Source organism: Catharus ustulatus, chromosome 3 (genome assembly GCF_009819885.2).
Source record: "Catharus ustulatus isolate bCatUst1 chromosome 3, bCatUst1.pri.v2, whole genome shotgun sequence".
Classification (NCBI taxonomy): Eukaryota; Metazoa; Chordata; class Aves; order Passeriformes; family Turdidae; genus Catharus; species Catharus ustulatus.
The window spans coordinates 41,580,698-41,601,677 of record NC_046223.1 but is presented as its reverse complement, the minus strand read 5'-3'; the positions used below and the strand labels follow the sequence as shown (position 1 = coordinate 41,601,677).

General features: G+C 39.8%; 1 protein-coding gene across 2 annotated transcripts in view; it reads left to right on the top strand.

The window, feature by feature from the left end:
• Positions 1-20,980, top strand: part of RPS6KA2 (ribosomal protein S6 kinase A2) — a 279,910-nt gene that overhangs the window by 24,477 nt on the left and 234,453 nt on the right. The window contains exon 1 of one of the 2 annotated variants that reach the window (XM_033054735.2): positions 14,188-14,437. The exons of the other annotated variant lie outside the window; for it this stretch is intronic. Coding sequence (XP_032910626.1) covers positions 14,390-14,437 — 48 coding nt within the window. The 5' untranslated portion in view covers positions 14,188-14,389. Of the gene's footprint in view, positions 1-14,187; positions 14,438-20,980 lie in introns of those variants that run through there. 2 annotated transcript variants of the gene reach the window in all.

Genomic DNA, 20,980 nt, shown 5'->3' with positions numbered 1-20,980 from the left:
GTGATGGCGGCACGGGGCCACCCCGTCTCTCCCCCGGGCTGCGGCAGAGGAGGGAAGGAGAGAGCTCTCCCTCCTCTCTCCCCGCCCCCCGTGCTGCCTGCAGGCAGCCAGGCTCCACCCGCGGCGCAACAGAGTAACAATTTGTAACAATCGCGAAATGCTGACTTTTACTGGCAGGCGCTCGGCTCAGCACCCTGGCTGGCACGTCTGGGGTTGTAAATGTCAGAAAATTATTCACATATTAGCCGCTCCTGAGTATAAGCCGCATTTCCGGTGTGGAAGCAAAATTTTAGTCAAAATGGTGCGGCTTGTATTCGTGAAATTACTGTAGTTGTCTTCTCCATGAGGAAAGGAGACTTGCCCTGGGGTCCAAAGTTTGATATGGAAACTTCAGAATAGTTTGGGGGTTTTTTTCCCCTTGTTATTTTGCTTATGAGGTTAGGAAAAAGCAAAGAGTTTGGCATGCTATTTATGGGTAGTCAGGTAACTGCTGATCCGGGCACCCAAATCTGTCTGCACACTGTGTGTGGCAAGTTATTGTGATCAAATGATCTATTCAAGACTGAAGTGAATAACCTAATGATTTCTTCTTTCTGAAATCTGACTAAATCTGAGAAACAGAAGCAAAAGACCTTGCTGTGTGACTTTTCCAATTCTTACAAAAAAAAAAAAGCCAGTGTGTGAGACCAGAATCAACTTTCCTCACGGCTTGAAGACATGGAATGAGCATAACTCCTTCCCCAGGTGAGTGTCTTGAGGAGCCTGACTGCCCTTTGCTGCTTCAGTCTGTGTGAATTAGCAGAAATATCCAGTGACTGGAGATGGTCCCAACTCTATACAAAGGATTAAATAGTTTTCATCACGTGTTGCTGTGGCACAGCATGAAATTTCACAGGCCTACCAGAACTTAGTGTTGTGAGGGGTAGATACGAGTTTTATTTAAGGAAAGCAGAGGTGTAATTGAGGTTTCTGAATATTACCCTGACATGAATTCAGACATACTCAGGCAAATGACCTTTCTAGCATAATGTGATTCTTGAAAACATTCCTAGGCAAAAGGGTCAAATGAAACCAAGTCCCTGCTGGGCACCTCTATCTGTGCTGTAGGAAGTGTTGCCTCCTCTGTCTGTATTAGTCACAACCATCTTAAGCAACTGGGTTGTGGGTTTGGTGTTTTGGTGTTTTGTTGTGGTGTTTTCTTTTTATTCTGGGGGTGAGGTGGAAATGACACAAGTACACTTTGTGTACTTTGTGTCTTTTATCTGAATACATCATGTTCTTGTCAAGTGCACACTGAAATAATTTCAGATACTGTGATATAATGTGCATTTCCTACCAGGTGCTGCTCTGCAGCTGCATGTGATATTCCTGCAGCTGTGGGACAGAGAAGTTCTATTTCAGGAATAGATGAGATGACAGCATGAGCTTTGCCTAATGAGTGTGTGTGCTGCGTGGAGACCTTAACCCACACTACTTAGGATGTATTGCAACATTTCTTGAAGTAGCTAGACTGAAGCTGGCAAATCAACTGCAATCCCATCTCCTAAGTGGGGTGTGGACATGACTGCAGTCTGTTGCCATGGGGACAAAGATAAGTCTCATTTTATAGAATTGTACTGAAAACTGCTGTACCCTGGGAGTGTAAGAAGCAGGCAGCAGTCTTGTTGAAGGATGTCAAAGTTGATTGACTTGATTAGATCTTTAGGGTGTCCCTAGGGAAGCAATGTGTGCAATCACACTGGTCAGACATCCCAACAGTGTGAATACCATGGCCAGCTACAGTTAAGCTGCAAAGAGGAGTAGGCACATAGACCTCTGTTCTCAAAGACTTTGTGAATGCTCACAAATGAGCAGAGATTCAAAGCAGTGCCCTACCAAGGGATGGAAAAGTAGAAGTGTACCTGGACACAAGTGAACATGTACCATTCAATACAATAAGAATGCTAGGAAGTCTGTGTGCTATGTCTCTGTCCAAAAGGCTAGAAGGGAGGAAAGATGTCCAAGAAACAATAGCCGTAGGTCTGTTGAGAAACAGGCTCCATTAGTTCTGCTTCTGGCAGAACAACTTTGACTTACCTTTTCTCTGGGAAATTTCATCTTCCTAAAAACAAATAGAAAAGTCTGTTAGCTTCTTTATCCCAAAAGAAACCAGATTGCACTTACTGTGGCTACACGTTGACCTCTTTTTTAACCTTTCTTAGGTTTAGTTACGAGACCATCCCAGCTTAACAAAAACGCATTTAAAGACAAAGCATGCAGTTTCTTAATATTTGACCACTATGCAAGTTTGACCCTTAGTAATCTAGAAGAAAAACTCAGTGTTTTGAAAATACCTGTTCCCTGTATCCCTACGTGCCTGTGCTCAGCCATACTGGGGCAGGACTGACACCTAGTGTGGGCTGGGTAGAACTGAACATTCAGCTCATGAAGCTACTGCAGAACTCAGTAAAATTTACTTTAAGCTTTGGATATCTCAAAACTCTTGATATGTAAGGTTTCCGTTTGGACATCTGACAACTCACTTGTCCCCTTTGCTCATCAGATAGAGATGCTGCTGCAGTGAGCAACCATGGCAGCTGGAAAGTGTGGTATCTTTTTTACCTGATTTCCTCTCCCAACTGACTCATTTTAGGCCATCAGACACATTGCTGCATTATGGAAGACAATCATTAATTGTACTTTTTACAGATGGAACAGCCTCAGTCATGCTCTAGGCATTAAAAGTGGTGTTTATACTGCTGACACTAATGCAATACTGTGCCTTTTAATTAGTGGTAACTCGAATGTCTTACTTTCTTGAAGAAAAGGGAAAATGTCTTGGAAGGGTGAAATAAATCCAAAAAGCAGGATGAAATTTCACCATGGCAGTTATGTATTTATAGTCTTGGTTTTAAGATACGCCAAAGCTTCCAGGGAACTTTTTTCCTATAAGTGTTTTAAACCTCTGTGATGTCTTGTATCACTATACCATAATAAACTGCATGTAGTGTAACTCTCTTGCAGATGGTAAAACTCAGTTTTGTTATAAAAAACAATTATCATAGCTGTAATTATTTATTCTTTGTAGCAAGACTTCAATTCTCTGGGTAGACACACCCATGCCAAGTAGTCAAAGAAACAGATACTCCTTGCTCCAGATCCTGCTTCTGAAACATACCCCAGCTTATAACTATCTCATTTCTCCCACAGAGTCTGAGTCAAATCTGACTTTGGACTGACTTCTTTGAGCATGTAGTTCATCTGTGTTGCCTTATTAGTGGTTGCTTCCAACCCAAATTATTTTAGCAACAGGAATTTTAGCCTGTTGTCCCTCCCCCCACCCCCATCTCCCCCCACCCCCATCTCCCCCCTTGCTTTCAACAGTGAGGAAGGATAGTTCTGTTTCTTAAATCATAGTCTGCTATTTCAATGGAAGGCACAAGAAGGGATGCTTCTTGTTTCTTAACCAAATAAGAAACCACATTTTCAACACCAGTATTTGGAACACCATCACAGCAATGTTGCAGTAACTGTGGTGCAGCACAGGGATCTGACGGGAGGCTGGCACTGGGTAGCCTGAGTCAGCTGTAATTTAGCTTTGACAGAGCTGGCATGCAATTTGGAAGGCTGTGACTGGCAGAAATGTGCTAGTCCCAGTGTCAGAGACCTCAGCTAAGGTCAATGGAAAACTGACCTACAAGCTGGCATTTTGATATTTGTGGAATATCCAAATGCAATATTTATGCATTCATTTTTAATCTTTAAATTTCCTAATCTTGGCAATTACATCTTTTAATTCTGCTTGTGAGATCTATAGCACCTTATTTTAAGGAGCAACAGCAGTGCCACAAAGGGTAGCTTTTTACGAGATACTGAGCATGTTTGTTTCCATGAGATGGGCCCCTTAGGAAGAAATGCACTAGGAAGGAGGGACTGACCACCTCATCTTGTGCTTGTCTACCTCTGCTAACAAGCCACCTCAAATGCCACTATGGTGCAGCAAGATCCTTGCTTTACACTGCAAGCTGCAACTTGTAAGCAGCCCAAGGGAGTAATTCCAGGGTAATGAAGCTTGTGAAGCTTGCAGTAACCTCATCCAACAGCAGAGGTCTGTCTTGTTTGGCAAAAGGGTTTTTATCAGTCAAAAATGAATCATTGTATGAGAATTTGGGTAGCTTTTCAGTCCTTTTTTGAGTGGAGTTTTCTTTTTGTTCCTTTGAATACCAATTAAAAGTTTGTTTTGTTTTGTTTTTAATGATAAGAAATAACCCGAAAGCACAATGTGCACTTAAGGGAGTCACGTTAGCAGCAACTGGGGAACTTGCCCAATCACTGAGCTGGTGTGAGAGGCTGCAACTGGAATCAGAAGCCTGCACCCCAGACCCAGCACTGAGAACAGAGATAGAAACTGCTGGCGGACTTTGGGGAGTGTAGGAAGCGATATTTTAGAAGTTGGGAAGTGAGCTTTGTCCTTCTCTTGTAATTTTCAAGTCAGAATTGAATTCCTCTCTAGAAAACTGGCTTTAGCCAAACCCCAGATATTTGGCTTCAGATAGGCACAAGTGGATGAAAGTTCATGGCTAATATGAGACAGAAATTGTTAGAGCAGATAGATGAATGTAGTTTTTTTTTTTTTCTTTTTTGAGTTTAACTCAAACTGCAAAGCTTCTGTCAGAACTTGTGTCTTTCAACCTGAATCACCTCCAAGTATTCTCCATAATCAATTATCTTTTACATCTGTGAATGGAGAGATTCTGTACAGTCTAGAAATGGTTTCACAAGCTCTTAAAAGTACAGATCTCTGGTGTGGGTTTCTGTGGCTGAACTCACACCATCTCTAGTTCATCTTTATATTAAGGCATGCAATATTTTTTTGAGCCATTTGCTTGTACTATTCTGGAATGATATTTTCCTTTAGGTAGTAGTGCTGTTGTAATCAAGCTATTAGAAGCTTATGTTTGATTTTGCTAAAGTTGAATGACTTCAACCCAAACATATAATTTGCCATTTATGAGTCAGAACTATGATAATTTCTGCGAGTCATCCTGTAAAGCATCCTACAGCTTGGCTAGCTACACAACATACAGATGGTCCTCTTGTTCCCTCAGTCCAAACTTAATGCAAGTTTGCTGTTAATACAAATTTCAAAATCCTGTTTCCATATTCTTTTGTAAACCTGTAGATAAGAATTTGAGAGGCAATTTAACTGCTCTCTTGTATTACAGACCAAATCTGTAAAGTCTTAATGGTAGCTCTTTGGATGCTTGTTCATGTAGAGATTTTGAAAGGTGTAAAGAGTGTAAAATTCTGCATAAATTAAATAGAAAATGCATCAAATTTAATGGAGGGGAATTCAGTGAAAATATAGTCCTGCATTAGCTAATCCTTAAATACATCTTGCAGTTGCCTAAATCAAGCTACAGCTTTTATTGCTCTTTTCCTGGCTTTTTTGGTTTAACGGAAAGTTGTAAATATAACTTCAAAATCATCCATGTATCGACAGTGTTTTTGCTGCCTTATTGCTTTTAAAATTCTGGATCCTCTGCCTCACCTGGAAGATAAGACTCCTGTGAGGAGCTCTACATTTTCCAAGCATTAACCCCCAGCGCATTATTTTGAGGGGACTTTACTTAGCAGAGTTTGGTTTACGATAGGTTATGATCCACGGCAGAAATTACTGGAATTATGACAAAGAGTATTATTGTGCTATTGCACGTGAAATAAGGTAATAAAGTCAGTGGGAAGATGGATTTTTTTTTTTTTAAATCCATGAGCAAAGAACTTTTATGTTGTCATTTTGACATTACATTCTAACATTCACGTTTTTGGTACATCCACATAATGTCTTAATAGAAGAATAATAGCATCTTTGATCAAATGAAAAAGCTCTGAAGGTGAAGAGAAAAAGGTTTTGTTTTGTGGTTTTTTGGTTTTTTTTAAGTCAGTAGTGGAGCTATTTCTAGCAATCTTTCAAAAGGCGAACAGTATGCAGGGATGGCATTGTTGTGCCAAGTATTGTGCCACTGTGGGAGATGTAGAACACAGGCTTTGGAGCATCAATTCTCTTTCTGCTTGTGAACACTGGGGGGTGGTGCTGTAGGCAGGAGGAGGTGAATAGGCAGTACCAGCAGAGCTATGCCACTGTGCTGATTTTTCCCCGTTGGAACCCTCTTTTCAGTTCCAGTCATTTCGCCTTTGAAAAAGTATAGAGAAACACTGTTATTGAGACCAAAGTGTTGGTAGAAAGTTATTAGAGCAGTGGAGAGAAATGTGTATGAGGAGATGGGAAGAATATTAAACACCTTTTAAATAAATGTGAAACAGATAGGAGGTGGTTCTTTTGGTTCGTGTAGTTTCGCTTTTGTGTGGGGAAGTGAAGATCAACTAATGTAAGAAACTACCACCTTTTTCTCCTTTATATGTGTGTCTGAAATGTGCAAGAATCACAAATAAAATTAAGATGCAGGTAGATCCAGTTGAATACGAATAAACGAAGAGAATAGGATCAAGTCCTAAAGAAAAGATTTGATGTACTTCCAATTGTGGGCTTTTCTGTTTTTCTTCAAGGTCTCTGGCTTAAGTAATGTATTATTTTTGGTTTTATATTTTTTGTAGCTGTGAGCAAGGCACAAGAGTTACCAATACAGTAAATATTTTTGTAACTCTAGAAATGTATGCTTTTAGATAACCTGTAAACTTAGAATATTTAAAATGTAGAAAGAAACATGCTTTCTAGAACACTCTAATCATAGGCTGAGATCTTAGTCTGAATCTGAGGCAGTCACTCTGGGCAATAGACATTCCTGCTTCACTGTACTAAAGAATTACCCTCAATGTGAGTAAATCTTTATCGTGATTATTGTAATAAGAGCAGTTTATGGTATGAAAGCTTTTCCATTTTCACATCAACTTACATAACTATGTAGGTTATTCCCTTGTGTTTATTCTGTCTATTGGAAAGGTCAGGTGAAGATATGAATCTGTGTTCAAAATAACTTATTAACATACCATATTTCCAGTATCTAAATCACAGATGTATCATAAGGGTATGAAAAACCAATAGAAACCCCAGGCAATTTCTGGTTGCAGCCATAGATGAATCATCAGTTATTCCTCCTGCCAGTGTCTTACTTCTTTGGTTTTTTTTTGTTTTTTTTTTTTTTGTCCAATGACTTTGTGTTTATGAAGTCATTCTGAGTGATTCTTTTTTTTGCTCCTTTCCACTTTGCTCTGCTTGGCCCCTTGGGATGCTGTAAAATGTATGCCTAAAACTTGAATCTGGAAGTAGAATGTGCCTACTTCCCAAGAAGGACTGTGTCTCCCTAGAATCCTGTTTTCTGTGGATCCATGGACATGTAGCTGCATGTAAGAGGTCAGAACCACTATACTAATGGAAAGATAGTGATTTTGCCTGGTACTTCTTGTGTTTCTTTTTGTCCAGGTGCTTCTGACTCAAGTTCTCACTTTGAATTTTGGAATGACTGTATTTTTATTAAAATAAAGTAAACTTGAAAAAAAAAAAGCTGTATCCTACACCTAAGTGAAAGAAACTGAAATACCTAAAGCCCATCTTTTGCAAATTAGGTTCTCTTTTTCCAGGCAATCCTAGCAGTGGGCTGCCACAATGAAAGCAGTGGCTCAGAAGTCAAGTGCATGGTGCTGAAAGTGCAAGTCAAAAAAGTTCAGTCTTTGCTCACAAATATTGTCAGAGAAATTTCTGTCTGTGATCAGAGCTTGAGCACACAGTGTTATGTCTCCTTTGACATACTACCTGTTGGTGTATTTTTCTGATCATCATTATTCTAGTGGTTCCTGTTTGTCTGGTGAAAAAAAAAAAAAAAAAAAAAAAAATGCCAGGTTTAACCCTTTTGTTGCTGGAGAGTTTGCTCTGCATGTAATATTATGATGGAAATTAACTATCAGAGTTCCCCAAATTGTAATTCAAGTGTCACCTGTATACAAAAATAATGTTTTAAATTGCTCTTGAGATTGCTGCATTAGTCTCCATTGTTTGTCAAAGAAATTTCTACCCAGAGAGAGATTAAGCTTAAAAAAAAAAAGGACAAAGGTAGGAGTCAAAACCCAACCACCTCCCACCAAAGCCACCAAGAACCTGCTTGTCAAGGGACCACTGTGTCCTTTGCATGTTCCCCATGCCAAGAGCTGTTCTGCTGACTAGGGTGTGGTACTTAGCTGGCAGACACAGTGCATCACAGGCTTGGTAAGACTGCAATTGCAGAGCCACAGGGTGCGTGGTACTTCAGAGCTGGGTCACCAGGAGAGCAGAGCTCCTCAAGGGTACATCTGAGCTTTAAATCTGGCAGAGCTCCACTGATCTGCATGCAGCCTCCTCTGGAATGTACAGCTGCTCCTTTTGCTGCCTGTGTGGCAGCTGGACCTTTGCTATGGACTCCTCATTGTGGGTGAGGAGTGAAACTCCTCTAAAATGTCAGCTGCTTCCTTGCTGCTCTTCCTATACGTAAGACGTAACTTGTTTCTGTTCAGAGGCAGTTCTTTAAATGTCAGGGTCCTAAGTGCAAGTATTTGCAAGGTTTGTACTTCTCAGAAATTAAATTGCTTTGAAAGCTTGATCAGCTTGTAATCTTGCCATGAGTGGCTTCTCTGAGGTTCCTTCTCTGAGATGTTTTCCCATAATTCACACTGGACCTTTACAAAGAAGCCCTGGTCTCAATTTCAGGTTAAAAATCTAGGGTACTGTCAAGACTGAGCTCTCGCAGAATGGCTGTTGGTATTGTGCTGCCTAAATCATGCTAGAGTTTCATGAGCTGTGATATGATCACACATTTTGATATGTTTCCTTGACTTAGGCATATTTGAAAGAGCAGACTTTCATTTAGAGGAATAAGTCTGACTCTGGCAATTCTACTAAAGGGCTCACTAATGCATTGAACAGCATTTATTAGGGACACTGGATTAGATTTCCAAATATAAGCAATTTCAACTTCATATAGTGTTACAAATCTTATCTTGTCAGTAGAGGTATTTGATCACCACAGAACATTTAGTGGCATTAATGAAATAAAAACAAATTACTTAGAATGTACTGAAAACACAGTCAGAACTTATAATTTCCTTTCTTTGTTTTCACTGATCAACACAGTAGAAACCAAAGAGTAAAATGTGACTGGGAATCACCTTAGGATCATCTTCAAGCATGCGTGGCTTTTGGTAGTCAGATAAACTGCATGTAGGGAAGCATGGTGTCAAGGACTTGTTTGCAGCCTATTTGTTGCCCTGTTGCTCTGTTCATAACTTCCACCTCTTTCTTCTGCCTCCAGCAAGGGGTGTTTCTAGAAGTGTACATGTGAAGTTACAGGGAGGCTGTGAGCAGTGGCCAAAGAGCCGCCTGTTTATGCACATGGGTGTTTTCTCTTGCTAGGCTGCTTAACCCTGCCACCTCTGCTCTCTCAAGGCAGAGGTGCCCACCCTGCTTCTTCCAAACTTGAGCATAGGCCTTGACTATAGTGGGAATAAGGGAGGGTTATCTCATATTCTAACTAATGCAAGTTCTTTGTAACCAGATGCACAGTGTAGAGTCTGAAATAACTTGAACTTAGTTCAGAGCAGATCAATATCTCAGCAGAGATGAGAATTGTAATGCACCTTTTGAGAATAACCTGATTTTTGACTGATGAGGAGGGGAAAAATAAAGAGTATGGATTATTGTGAATTTGTGTGAAATATCCCCCCCACTAAATTTTTTTTTGACTCTTGGAAAGATTTATAAAAGACTAAGCTGAACTTTAATAGCTGCTGTGTTCTGATGTTGCTTAAAAAGGCTTCTGAATAGAAATCAACTTGAAGTTTGCATTTATAATAAAGGTTTAAAGAAAATACATGGAACTGTTTTACCCTTATAGAAGCTGAATAAAGAAAGAAAAACATTTATTGAGCTTTAATCACAGTATCTAAATTCACAGCAGAACTTAAAATGAATCCCTTAAAAACCTTGGCCATAAATGTCCTGTGTGATATAGTAAGCTTCAGGAAATAAAATGTGTCTCTCTTTTCTTAAAAGTTGTTCTCCTTTCCCATTTAGTTGCTTCTAAATCTATCTCTTTCCCAACTGTGATCTAGTAATGTTTCTTTTTTCTATTTTTTTCTTGCAGAGAACTGTGTTTGTTTCTGGTATAAAAGTAATGCAGTCATATTTTCATTGAGAGCATCTCAAAGGGTAACTCAAGGATTCCTAGGGCAGCAAGGAGACAAAGCGGGTCCTATGGAGAAACAAATTCCTTGCTTTTATTGCTGTAGTCTTTGGTATCAGTCCCCCAGGAAACTGCCTTTGTGCTGGGTGTTTGGGAAGGTGTGAGGTGAGAGCTGCTTTAAAGGCCTGAGCAGGATCTGCCAAGGCAGTGATGCACGCTAATTGGAGCAAGGGGAAAATCAGGTGCTCTTACTGCGGCCTGAAGTGGGCTTTTCCAAGCCTAAGCTGCTGTGGATTTTGGCACCAGTTATTTTCAAAAGGGAGGAGAGTTTTCCAAGGTCAGTGCTACCCATTCCACAGGCACTGTGCTCTGTGGTCAGCTTCCTTGTTTATCCCTCAGGGTAGCTCTTGAGGAGGTGGGGTAGGTATACAGAAGAGAAAATGATACAATCATACCTTTTAGGCTTTAGAGGAGTGGGAGGGGAAAGAAAACTTCTTCTGTAATCCAAACTTCCTGATCAAATATGCTTAGTTATTTTTAGGTAGGTTTGGGGGGAAAAAGTGCTAAAACAGGTAATCATATTGCAGTCTTTCTTGATCTAAGTTACCAGTGATCTGCAAGAGAGCTGGAGCAGTCATTTGCTGTGTAGCTCCAGGAAGCTTAAACAGATCTGCATTAGCTAGGTGTCTGGAAAAATCCTTTCAGCATCCAAAAGGAAAAAAATCATTTCACTATGTAATGACTTCAAGTAATTGAGGAGGAAAAGCTGACAAAAATGTCAGTTCTGATTTTTGAGTATGCAGAAACTAACTAGTATTAAACATTTCTCCTGGTGTTTAGGTCTGTGAATTTGTAAGTCAAAACTGAAGGTAAAATGGAAGCCTGTCAGCTACAGGACTAATATTTGCTTGTAATTGCTGATAAAATCCCTTTTTTCCAAATTGTACTTATTCTTTTTCATCCCTGTGAGTTAAAGCAGGGAGGTATTTGTTCTTTTCAGATTTAAGTTACTAAGGAAAGGTAATGTCAGTGGGTGCAGAAAAGAGTATCTAATACCACCTACATTTGTACAGAGCTCTTTAATATTGGTTCCAGTCAAGAGTAACACTATATTGACAGAAAAATCTGAAGTACATTTTTCTTTAATAGAAAATACTGTATATATGCTCTCTATGAAAATCTAGATATGGGATGCTTTATTTTTTCAGTCTTGCAGGATTTGTGTATGGCCAGCTTCTCTTGGGACACTAATGCCATCTTTCTAATATCAATGATAATTAGTAAGGAACTGTGTAGTTCATAAACAAAAATAAACAAGCAACAACAAAAAATTTTAAAAATGGTGTTCCTTCTCTTGGTTAGGTCAGAAAAAATGAGGTAATAATTCATCAATTAATGAATCTTTCATTTAAATTGCCCAAGCAAAGCCTGTATAACATGTACCAGTGCACTGACTTGAAAAGGGCAGATAGTTGTGTCTGGAAGCAAAGGTGTTTATGCACATGGAGCTTGGAGGACCTGTTTATATCTGAGATGTTACTTTTAGCTGAGAGGCTTGGAATAAGCAGAGACTGTATGTGTTACATCTGTTCACTGTCAGAATTAACAAAAAGCAATTATCTACCATAGTAACAGTGACAGAATTCAGAACGTGTTCTGACGTCCAGACATAGATAAATACCTAAAAATAATGCTAAAGGTGTGTCTTGAGTCCTCAGTGTTTTTCTTGATTTTAAAGAAACACTAAGCAACCCAAACAACAAAACCACAGCAATTTGGAATTACAGCTGAAAAATCTACCTTTGACCTTTACTGTAATACAGCTTTTTTCCCAAAACCTGGTTATGTATTAGAAGGCATGGAAGTGTCTTTATGGTATTTCCAGATGAAATATAAATGTTTAGCTTGGGCCAAACTTTTTAAAGAACTAGATGAATATAGAGTCTGGGATGATTATGTATTATCTCAAAGGAAGGAAGTCTTGAATTTAAGATCTCTTCAAAGTATCTTTATTTCCTCTTGTAGAGGAAAACTTGCAACTTTTGTGGATGTGAATGCAGAAAGGAAAATGTGGCCAAATAATTACAGTAATAAAAATGAAATTCTAAGTCAATGCTTTTTGGCTCTGGGGAATCTACTAGCCAGAAGTTCGAATCTTGAGAAATTATGAAGGTTCTGGTGATCTACTAGTTTTAAAAGTAATATGCATCTTGGTAACACATACCTCAAAATCACAGGGTTTTTTTAAACTTGAAAGGCTTCAGGTTTCAAAACCAAACTTGCCCATTTGTAGCAGAAACTTTGAGAAAGATACTATAGCTGCAATTAATGTTTCTGCTACGTGACTCAGGTGGGTTTTATGGTGTGTTCACCATCCCTTTTTACTGGTATCTTGGATTTTTTTCCACCTTACACAGTACACAGAGAGAATTTCCTGAGAAATATTTTTTCTAACTTGTATTAAAATTGAACCCAAAGGCTTCAAACATATAACATACCAAAGAATTACCCTCTAACTTGCTTCTTGTGTTCCCCAGTTGTCAGTTTTGGAACAATTTCTTGAAATTGGACTTGGAATTATCTTCTCTGTGTTGTGATGATCGATATCCTCATGGTGCAGGACCCTTCTCAGAAAACTAGTCTGGAATTCTCCATCAGTTTGAATGTCTGATAGTCAGGATAATCTAAACCAGGTCTAATGCTTATCTTCAGCTGTTGTTTTATCACAGTTGTTGTCCTGGGTCTCCATCTTTCTCCTGATATTTTGACATATTTTGCACTTCTGTTCTGTGGCACCCCATAGTCCTCTGGTTCTGTATTTTACTTCCTTGTTGTTTGCCTGTCATATTTGGCCTTCCTTTTAAACACAAACCTCTGCAGCCAAGTGTGTGCTGAGCTCTCTTAACCTCCTTTTTCCTTGGCTTGCCTCAGACCTTGCCACTTGCTGGGGGTTAAGCACATGTGCCTTTTTAGGAGTGGAAATTTGCAGGGATATTTGGTAGGGCTTCTGGTACTTAAGCTCCTGAAGAATGGGCAGTGACAGGGCAGAGGAATACAGTCCTTTTGGTAAGAAAATCATGCAAATAGCAAAAAAATGATACAGATAGAGATGGACTATTAGAGATTTGCAGTCTATGTGAAACAATATTTATAGACAAGAACAGAAGGTGGAGATTTGGGAACCACTGGTAATGTTTGGAAAAAATTCCTCTCATAATACATTTCTGTGTATTCATACACAGACTGACTCTTCAAACACTAATAAGGGAAGTAGCTTGATCATGAAATAGATTTTTTTTAGAACTGATTCAACTACCTGCTTCAGCATGTGATTCTTCCTTAAACATAGGGATTATCTCTTTGGCATAACTGGGAGTGAACACAGAGTTTGAGACCAGATCACCATACAACTCCTGCTGTTTTAGCACAGCAGCGGCCCAGGAGATGCAACATTACTGGTGTGCTGCTGAGTCCTGTGCTTCCAAATCTGTAGTTGAGCTTTAGTTGCAAATTCCCAGAGGGAAGGCAGCGATGCCCATGATAGCTGGTTCCTATGGTATTGAATCCAACTCAGCATTGGTGTGTTCTATAAATACCTCCATATGTATCTGTATATAACATCTTTGCCTGCAATCTGTGTAGAGTTTTTCTCCTGAAAACTGTTCAGAGGAAATAAGTCTTCCCATTAATGATTTGAAGAGAACATAAGTGACAGGCTCTTTCCTGTGCTTGGCTGAATCACACACAATGTGCTTAATTAACAGGTGCACAGTGACAAGCTGCACTCAGCAGGCAGCACTGGGTCGTGTTCAGAGTCCTGGACACAGAGTTTCTTCTGTAGCATGGCATTTGAAAGGATCAGTGAGATACTGAGCATCTCTGTGCCTCTTTCATCCTCTTGTAAATTCTTGCCCCTGTATACCTTTTTTAACTTTGCAGGGTTTATTTTAGGGAGCAATGCAGACCTCATACCTGTTCTCTTCTTCCTTGTGCTGCCAACACAGCCAAAGCATTCATCTGGAGCTGGAGTGTCTATATTAGAGCTTCCTTGTTTGAGTAAAAAAATGAGATCCAGCCTAGCTCTTGCCTTTTAATCTGTTGCGGGGCTGGGCTGGTATTCAGTGACGCATTGGGCTAAGCTGACTGCAGCAAGTTAATAGAGAAGGCAAAAGGTGTCAAGCCCCTGCAGAATGGCTCAAGTACTTGCAATGCCTGACCTGTATCCTGGATGGTGAAAAAAGATGATAAAGCTGCCTCACAGAAAATTGCAGAAATTTTTCCTTAAAAAGGTAAAGTGCTTTTTTGTTTGTTTGTTTGCTTGTTTTTGTTAGGTTGGTGACAAAGTTTGATAATTGTGCTGTTTTTGTGCTGTCAGCCTTGTGATTTCTTTGTACTGAGATGCCTTGAACTGTTCTCTCACTGTAACATTGGCTTGGGGTCTGGGACACCATTAATATCCATCAAAAGCATGCTGCAGGGGTTCATTTGGTTACAGATACACTTTACAGGTTCTGTCCCCCTGTTTTTAGCAGTGCTCCTGGACTCAGTGGCACTGTACATTCTGAATCTGCTGAGCAATTTAGTGCTAAGTTTTTGCAGGGTACAAGACAGAATGCTGCTCACTGACTGGTTTTTCAATTTAAAAAAGTTGGTATTAGAACATATACATATATGCTATATGTGAAATGTATATTTGCACTCTGTTTTCAAATAGATTCACTGGAGGATATTGATACATTTAACAGAAAACGGTATACTTTCAGGTAGAACTCTATTATAAAACTAAGTTTAAACTGGATTTAAAACTATCCCTAGATCATATGTTTCTGTAAAGCTCTTTACCTAGGTAGGTATTAAATGCTATGGTAATGAGCTATCTGAAGTACCATTCTTTAATTTTAATGTCTGCATTATCTGGATCCCGTGTTGGCAACATGTAAGGATTTATCCCATATGTTGTGAAAACATGCTGGGGTTTTTTCCCTTCCCTCCTTATCTTGGCTACTATAGCCCAGGGTTTATTAGTGGTTGATTAGAAGTGCAGTCTCTTTATTTGTAGAGAATCTCAATTTTCATGCAGGGCATTTGCAGTTGTAGTCAATTGGAATTTTGTGTTTTCACCATGCTGTATAATTTAACATATATGAGATTTCATACTGATATCTGCAGTATGGTTATTAAAAATTAAATACTCAACTTGGTTGTATGCTAATTAAAACAGTTTTAAAAGGGCACAAGAGAAGACAGTTGCATTTCAATGCAAGTTAGAGCTGACACACGGTTCACTGGTTTTTGGCGCATTCACAGATGCAGATGGTTGGTTGTACTTTTTTCTCTGGAGTAAATTTTCAGTATTTAAGTGTTGATATCACTGTTGTGCTGTTGAACTATCCTTTTAGGGTTTCTTATGTTGACTGAGAAGAATTTTGCGATTTGCTATTACATATGCCTTGATGCTGGCATATCTGATCAAATGGTTGTAATTTCACTGGGGTAAGTTAACAACAGTGGATTTTTTGTTATACTCTTGAATATAGAACTGAAATCACCCAGTCAATTAAAGTGCATTAAAGTACAAGGGAGAAGACTTATGCTGGATTTTACTTTAATGTAGTTGTTAGAAATTTATTTAACTGAGCTACTAGTCTGAAGTGACAAAGTGAAGGTGGGTACAACCAAGGTGGTGATGGACGTAAATTAACATGAAATTAGCAGTAGGTTATTGATGGTCTCAGGAGTCCTGCAGCAACTTGTTCTCTCAAAAAGATGTCTGTATGGTGCCACACAGCATCTGTGTTCATGGTTCCTGGTATTTCTCTGGAGGTGGGTGCACTGTTTTAAACTGGTTTTATTTGTGATAATGTGCAAAAGAAAATTGTGGAAAACTTCTGTAATCCTTCCAAGAGTTATGTGCATGTTCAGTTTGGAGAGGCCCTTTTTCAGATGCTAGGAAAGGGAGGCACCACAGAACAAGTGGTCAGATCTGCCCTAAATTGTGTGCATACTTCACGCTCGAGTGAGTGCGTGAACTTATTATGACTGTCAAGTTTCTGATTCCTGTGATTCAAACGGCAGCATAAGACAATGACCTATGTCATCCTAGATTGCTTGAATATATCATCGCTAGTTAGTATAGAGAATTTTGTTTCCCTTCCTCTTTAATGAGGTTGTATGGTTGTGGTTAAAGAAAGTAATTGCCAGTAACTGGAGGGTGAATTAGGTGGACTAAGTTTTTGTGTGCTGGCTGGGAAGAAATAATGCATATTTTTTGAGGGGAGTTGCTGTGATAAATACAGAGTTTGGTTAATGATATCTTTAATGTGTCCACTCTCACTGCAATATTTTCTTGAAACAAGTTTTGAGAAGGACCCATAGCTCCCTTCTTGGTTTTTGGATATAACATCTACCTGATGGCTAGCCTATATGAATATTGTTTAGATGTTGGTGCAATAAAGTAGGAACATGCTTTTAATTTAATGCCAATTTAGAGCATTCTTTCGTAAAAGTTTCTTAATATAAGTAGATTTAGCCTAGGCACAGCCCTGTATTTTTCAGGAAAAAAAGTATCTGCTGAAGAATTAATTGAATTTGATTATTTCAGTGAACATCTTCAGAGTTTACTCTTCAATATTTTATATTAAAGCAGCAACTGAACACCTTATCAGATATTACTCAGCTTGCTGTATGTGTAGGCACTGGCAGCTCTTAGATAACTGAATGATTCTTCTTGAATACACCAGGGTCAGTTTTAGAGTTAGGTCTTCAGTGGCTGTGTTGAAAATACAACTTTGCCCTGGAGCGTGACTGAAAAAGGACATGTTTCAAGCTCCCAAAATCACACAGTGGCTCCTAAAAGAATTTTTTTCAGGACCAGAAAAAATTAGTTGGTAAGAAAACATTTAACAACTTTGTTGCCTACTGAACCTTGAAAGAACAGCTGTCCTTCCAAAGAAAGGGCAGCTCCTTAAGATGTGAGAGTAGATTGTAAATTACATTTCAATGTGAACTTATCTGTGCTGCTCAGTTTCTTCTGAAACTGTGCTGCTTCTTTTTTTGGTTTCTACATGAAATAATTGTGTAAAGACAGAGGAGTGTTCTTCCTGTAGCACCTTAACATTGAATTAGTCTGCTTTACAAAACTGGTATGCATAGAAAACAGTATCAGCTAAATTGGTTTATTTAAAGAATTGATCTGAAAAGAGTTGCTTGTAATAAACTATAATTCAGTAACTGAGTCAGCATGAAAATAAAAACCTAGTGAAAAACATTTTGAACAGCATTCTGACAGAGAAAAATGGGTTTTATTAAAAATGGTAATTTAGAATTTCACTGTTTAAGAACAAGATGTAATGTCACATAATAAGAGAGAAGCACTTAAGGAAAACAAATTAAGATTTCAGCTGATGCATTCTTTTACAGGGATCTGGTGCTGTAAATGCTGATTGCGTGATTTATGGAAACGCGTATGTTCTTTGTAGCATTAGAAAGGAGGATCTTTAATTTTTTTTCAGCATTGTGAAAAACAATTTGGTAATGACTGCAGTATTGGCAGAATATTGCTCTGTTGTAGCTTGTGATAAATGCCTCTGCCTTTTCCCCATTGCCACCAATAGAAGTTTCTGTCCTTAAGGAATGTATGACTGAGTCACTGATGCAAAGGACAGCAGAATGAAAAGATATCTAGCACCAAAAGAATCTGACAGCACGGACCTGTTAAATGTCTTTCTGTACATTCTCACATGGAAGAATCATACACATGGGCAAGGTATTTTGTGATTTTTGTTTCTGATATTCATATTTTATGCAAAACAATGTGTTTCATATGTATCTATAAAATTAGCTGTTTTTCATATGCATGATTATTTGTTGTGTTCTCAAGGACCTTGAGACCTAGTCAGCTTGAGGGAACTGCTCTATTTGAGGTTGCCTGTCCAGCTTGGGTGGAGGGCTTGAACCCTTCGTAATGGAAGGGTTTTCAAGGACTCTCCCCCATCCTGCACAGACACCACCCGTAATATTCAGTGTCACAGTTCCTGTCCTCAGTGTTAAGATTGTTCAGTAAGCCATCAGTAACCAGGGTAAACTCTTGGGAATGTGGGGAATTATAGCGGTGTTTAACTGACTCATAATACTGTGAGATTCTTGCAGGACTTGTGTGTGTTGAGGTAGTGAAATGTGCCTAATCTGGCAAATAGTCAGATTCTGTCATGGCTGTCATCACTGTTAGAGAAAAAGGGGCAGATAATACTTCCCAAATATGTTGGAGAGCATGGAAGGCACAAGAACTGACTTGGGGAGCTGTCAAATGCCTCTGTGGGGTTTCCCTGCTGCTTTGTTTTGTAAATAACCTACTAACAGGGGTGTATTTATATGTGTAGGGGGTTTCCTGTATCTGGTCCAGAGAAGGTACAGGCTGTCTCAGCTGGAGGCAGTCACCTTGGCTCAGGCTGCAAGGACCTAGGGGTTTGATTCACAAGGACTTTGATTTTGTGAATGAGTTTGGCACATCATGACCACTTTGGTATTGCTTTGTCCTATGAGCACATGCTAATGAATCTTCTTTTTACTACTGTTAGGACTAGGATAGCCAAACAAAATTACTCCTGGCAGTTGTAGGGATGCTTTGAAGCCAGATATGGGAAAGGACTCCTTTTGTCACACTCAGCTTGCAATGCCTCAGACTGCTAAGCTGCCAAGAGCTATTGTAGTCTGGGGCCAGCAAGGCTGCTGGGTGGGTTTTGAGGATGACTGTTCTTCTTGAGTATGAAGATCTGGGGCTAGTCAAGTCAGGCATCTTTCCCCATGTGATAAAGGGAGAAAAACAGGTTGGAGCTGGGCCACCAGGTCAGAGGCAGAGCTCTGGAAAGCAGATTTGGTTTGTTGCTGCAGCTGCTGGAGGATTTGAGGGATGGGACAAGTTGGAGAGTGCTCAGTTTGTTACTTCTGCAATTGCAAAGCGAACTGCTGCCCTGTGATCTCTATCCTGTCTCTCTCTGGGACTGTGGTATAGGCAGGACTGGGGAGGAGGGAAGGCTGTTTTGCCCCATACACTGTTTCTCTAGGCAACTTGCTTGCCTTGATTATACCTAGAGCTGACCTCAATGCTGTATTGTCTTCCAGATGGAAACTGGTGTTAAGGAATAACTGTAATTTTTTGAATGTGCAGTATTACCTGTAAGTCCATAGATGTTTTTACAAGGAAACCTTGCTGATAGTTGCGCTCTAGAAAAAAATGTAATGATTTAAAATAATCTAGGTCCTCGATTCCAGAACAGGCAATGGATAGATATGGTCACTCTGAGCAAGCTTGGTTTTGACCTAAGCAACATAGGTAATTTTCTTTCTTATTCTCAGAAATAGCTGAACTAGTTAAGCTTGAAGGTTTACAAAGAATCTGAGGCAATCTTCTGGCATGGAAAACTTCAGTCTAAATAGACTTGAGTTGGTAGAAATAGAAGCAACGGAAGCATAGTACTTTGATAGAGGTGCATCAGTAAATTCAAGAGGAGGTGGTGCTTGTGGAGGAGTTCTGGGAGTCACAACAGAGAGGGAGAAGGTGATCCAGCTCTTGAGCACTGTCTTTACCCTCTCCTCCTCCCCCAAACTGCCTGTCTTGAGCAATGCCATGCCCATGTCTGCAAGCACAGCTCAGAAATATCTACTTACGCATACCACTAATGCACCAGTGAGACACTCCTGCTGTCCATGGGTTATGTAACTGGATTGAAAATGAAAATCAAGCCCAGCTGGGAATTTGTTAGTGGTGGATGTCCATCTGTGCAACCTGGGTGGAGTTGTGTTGGAATGTCATTTACTACGCATGATATAGCAATTATTTCAGAGCCTAGGAACAATAGGGGACATAGACAAGAAACTTCTTATTCTTGCACTTGATCCAGAGGGAAAATAGGCTGCTTTTAAACTGGCACACTGGTCATAAAGACGGTTTTGCATGGAATAGCAGTATTTAAGTTCAATAGATTGATAAATAATATTAAAAACTCCCTGGATTTCTGATATGAATCAAGGAAGTAAAATATTAGCTGTACCTTCCAAGTCAAAAGGCTGGATGGAGCTGATCCATGGTTCTTTAGTGATCATTTACTGCAGACTTCATTCTTCCTCCTATTAAAAAAAAAACAACAAAAAAAAGCCCCCAAAAAACCAGACCAACAAGTGAAACAAAACAAAACCCCCCAAAAATAACAAAACCAACCTTAAAACATGACAGTGATACATGAGGACCTGTGGAAATGTCAGCAAATTTCCATCTCCTGGAAGTACCTGTTGACCTCCTATAAAATTGCTTATGTGGAGCCTAACACTGTCTTAATGCTTCAGTAAGCTGGTGGTCCAGTGAGAAAACCTTGGCAGTGCTTCCAAAGACAAATGTACTCTTTTGGCCAAGGGGAGAGCCTGGAGATGCTAAATGCCTCCAGGTGATCACTGCATTCAGCCTGCCACAACTGCTCTGTGTTCCTTGCTTTGCAGCAGAGCTTGGGCTGTGTTGCCAGCCTGTTTCCTGCCTTGCTGTGCTCCACTGGGCACCTCTCCTGGCCATGACACACTATTGCCTCTGCTGGGAGAGATTCTGGGGAGAGCAGGACCTCAATGCATGCAGGTGTGGGAGTGCTCTCTGTGGGCAATACTTTTGCCTTCCTGGCTGAGAATGAAGGACTGCTTCATCTGTCTCCTGAAGCTTAGGTTTCACCAACAGATTCTCATTTTGGTAACAGTGGGAAGGCTGTGAAAAAGGGTCTGACTCAAGAATCTAGCTGGAGCTCCAAGATGGGAAGAACTGATGGGCTGAAGAACAGAATGGGGGTCGTGAC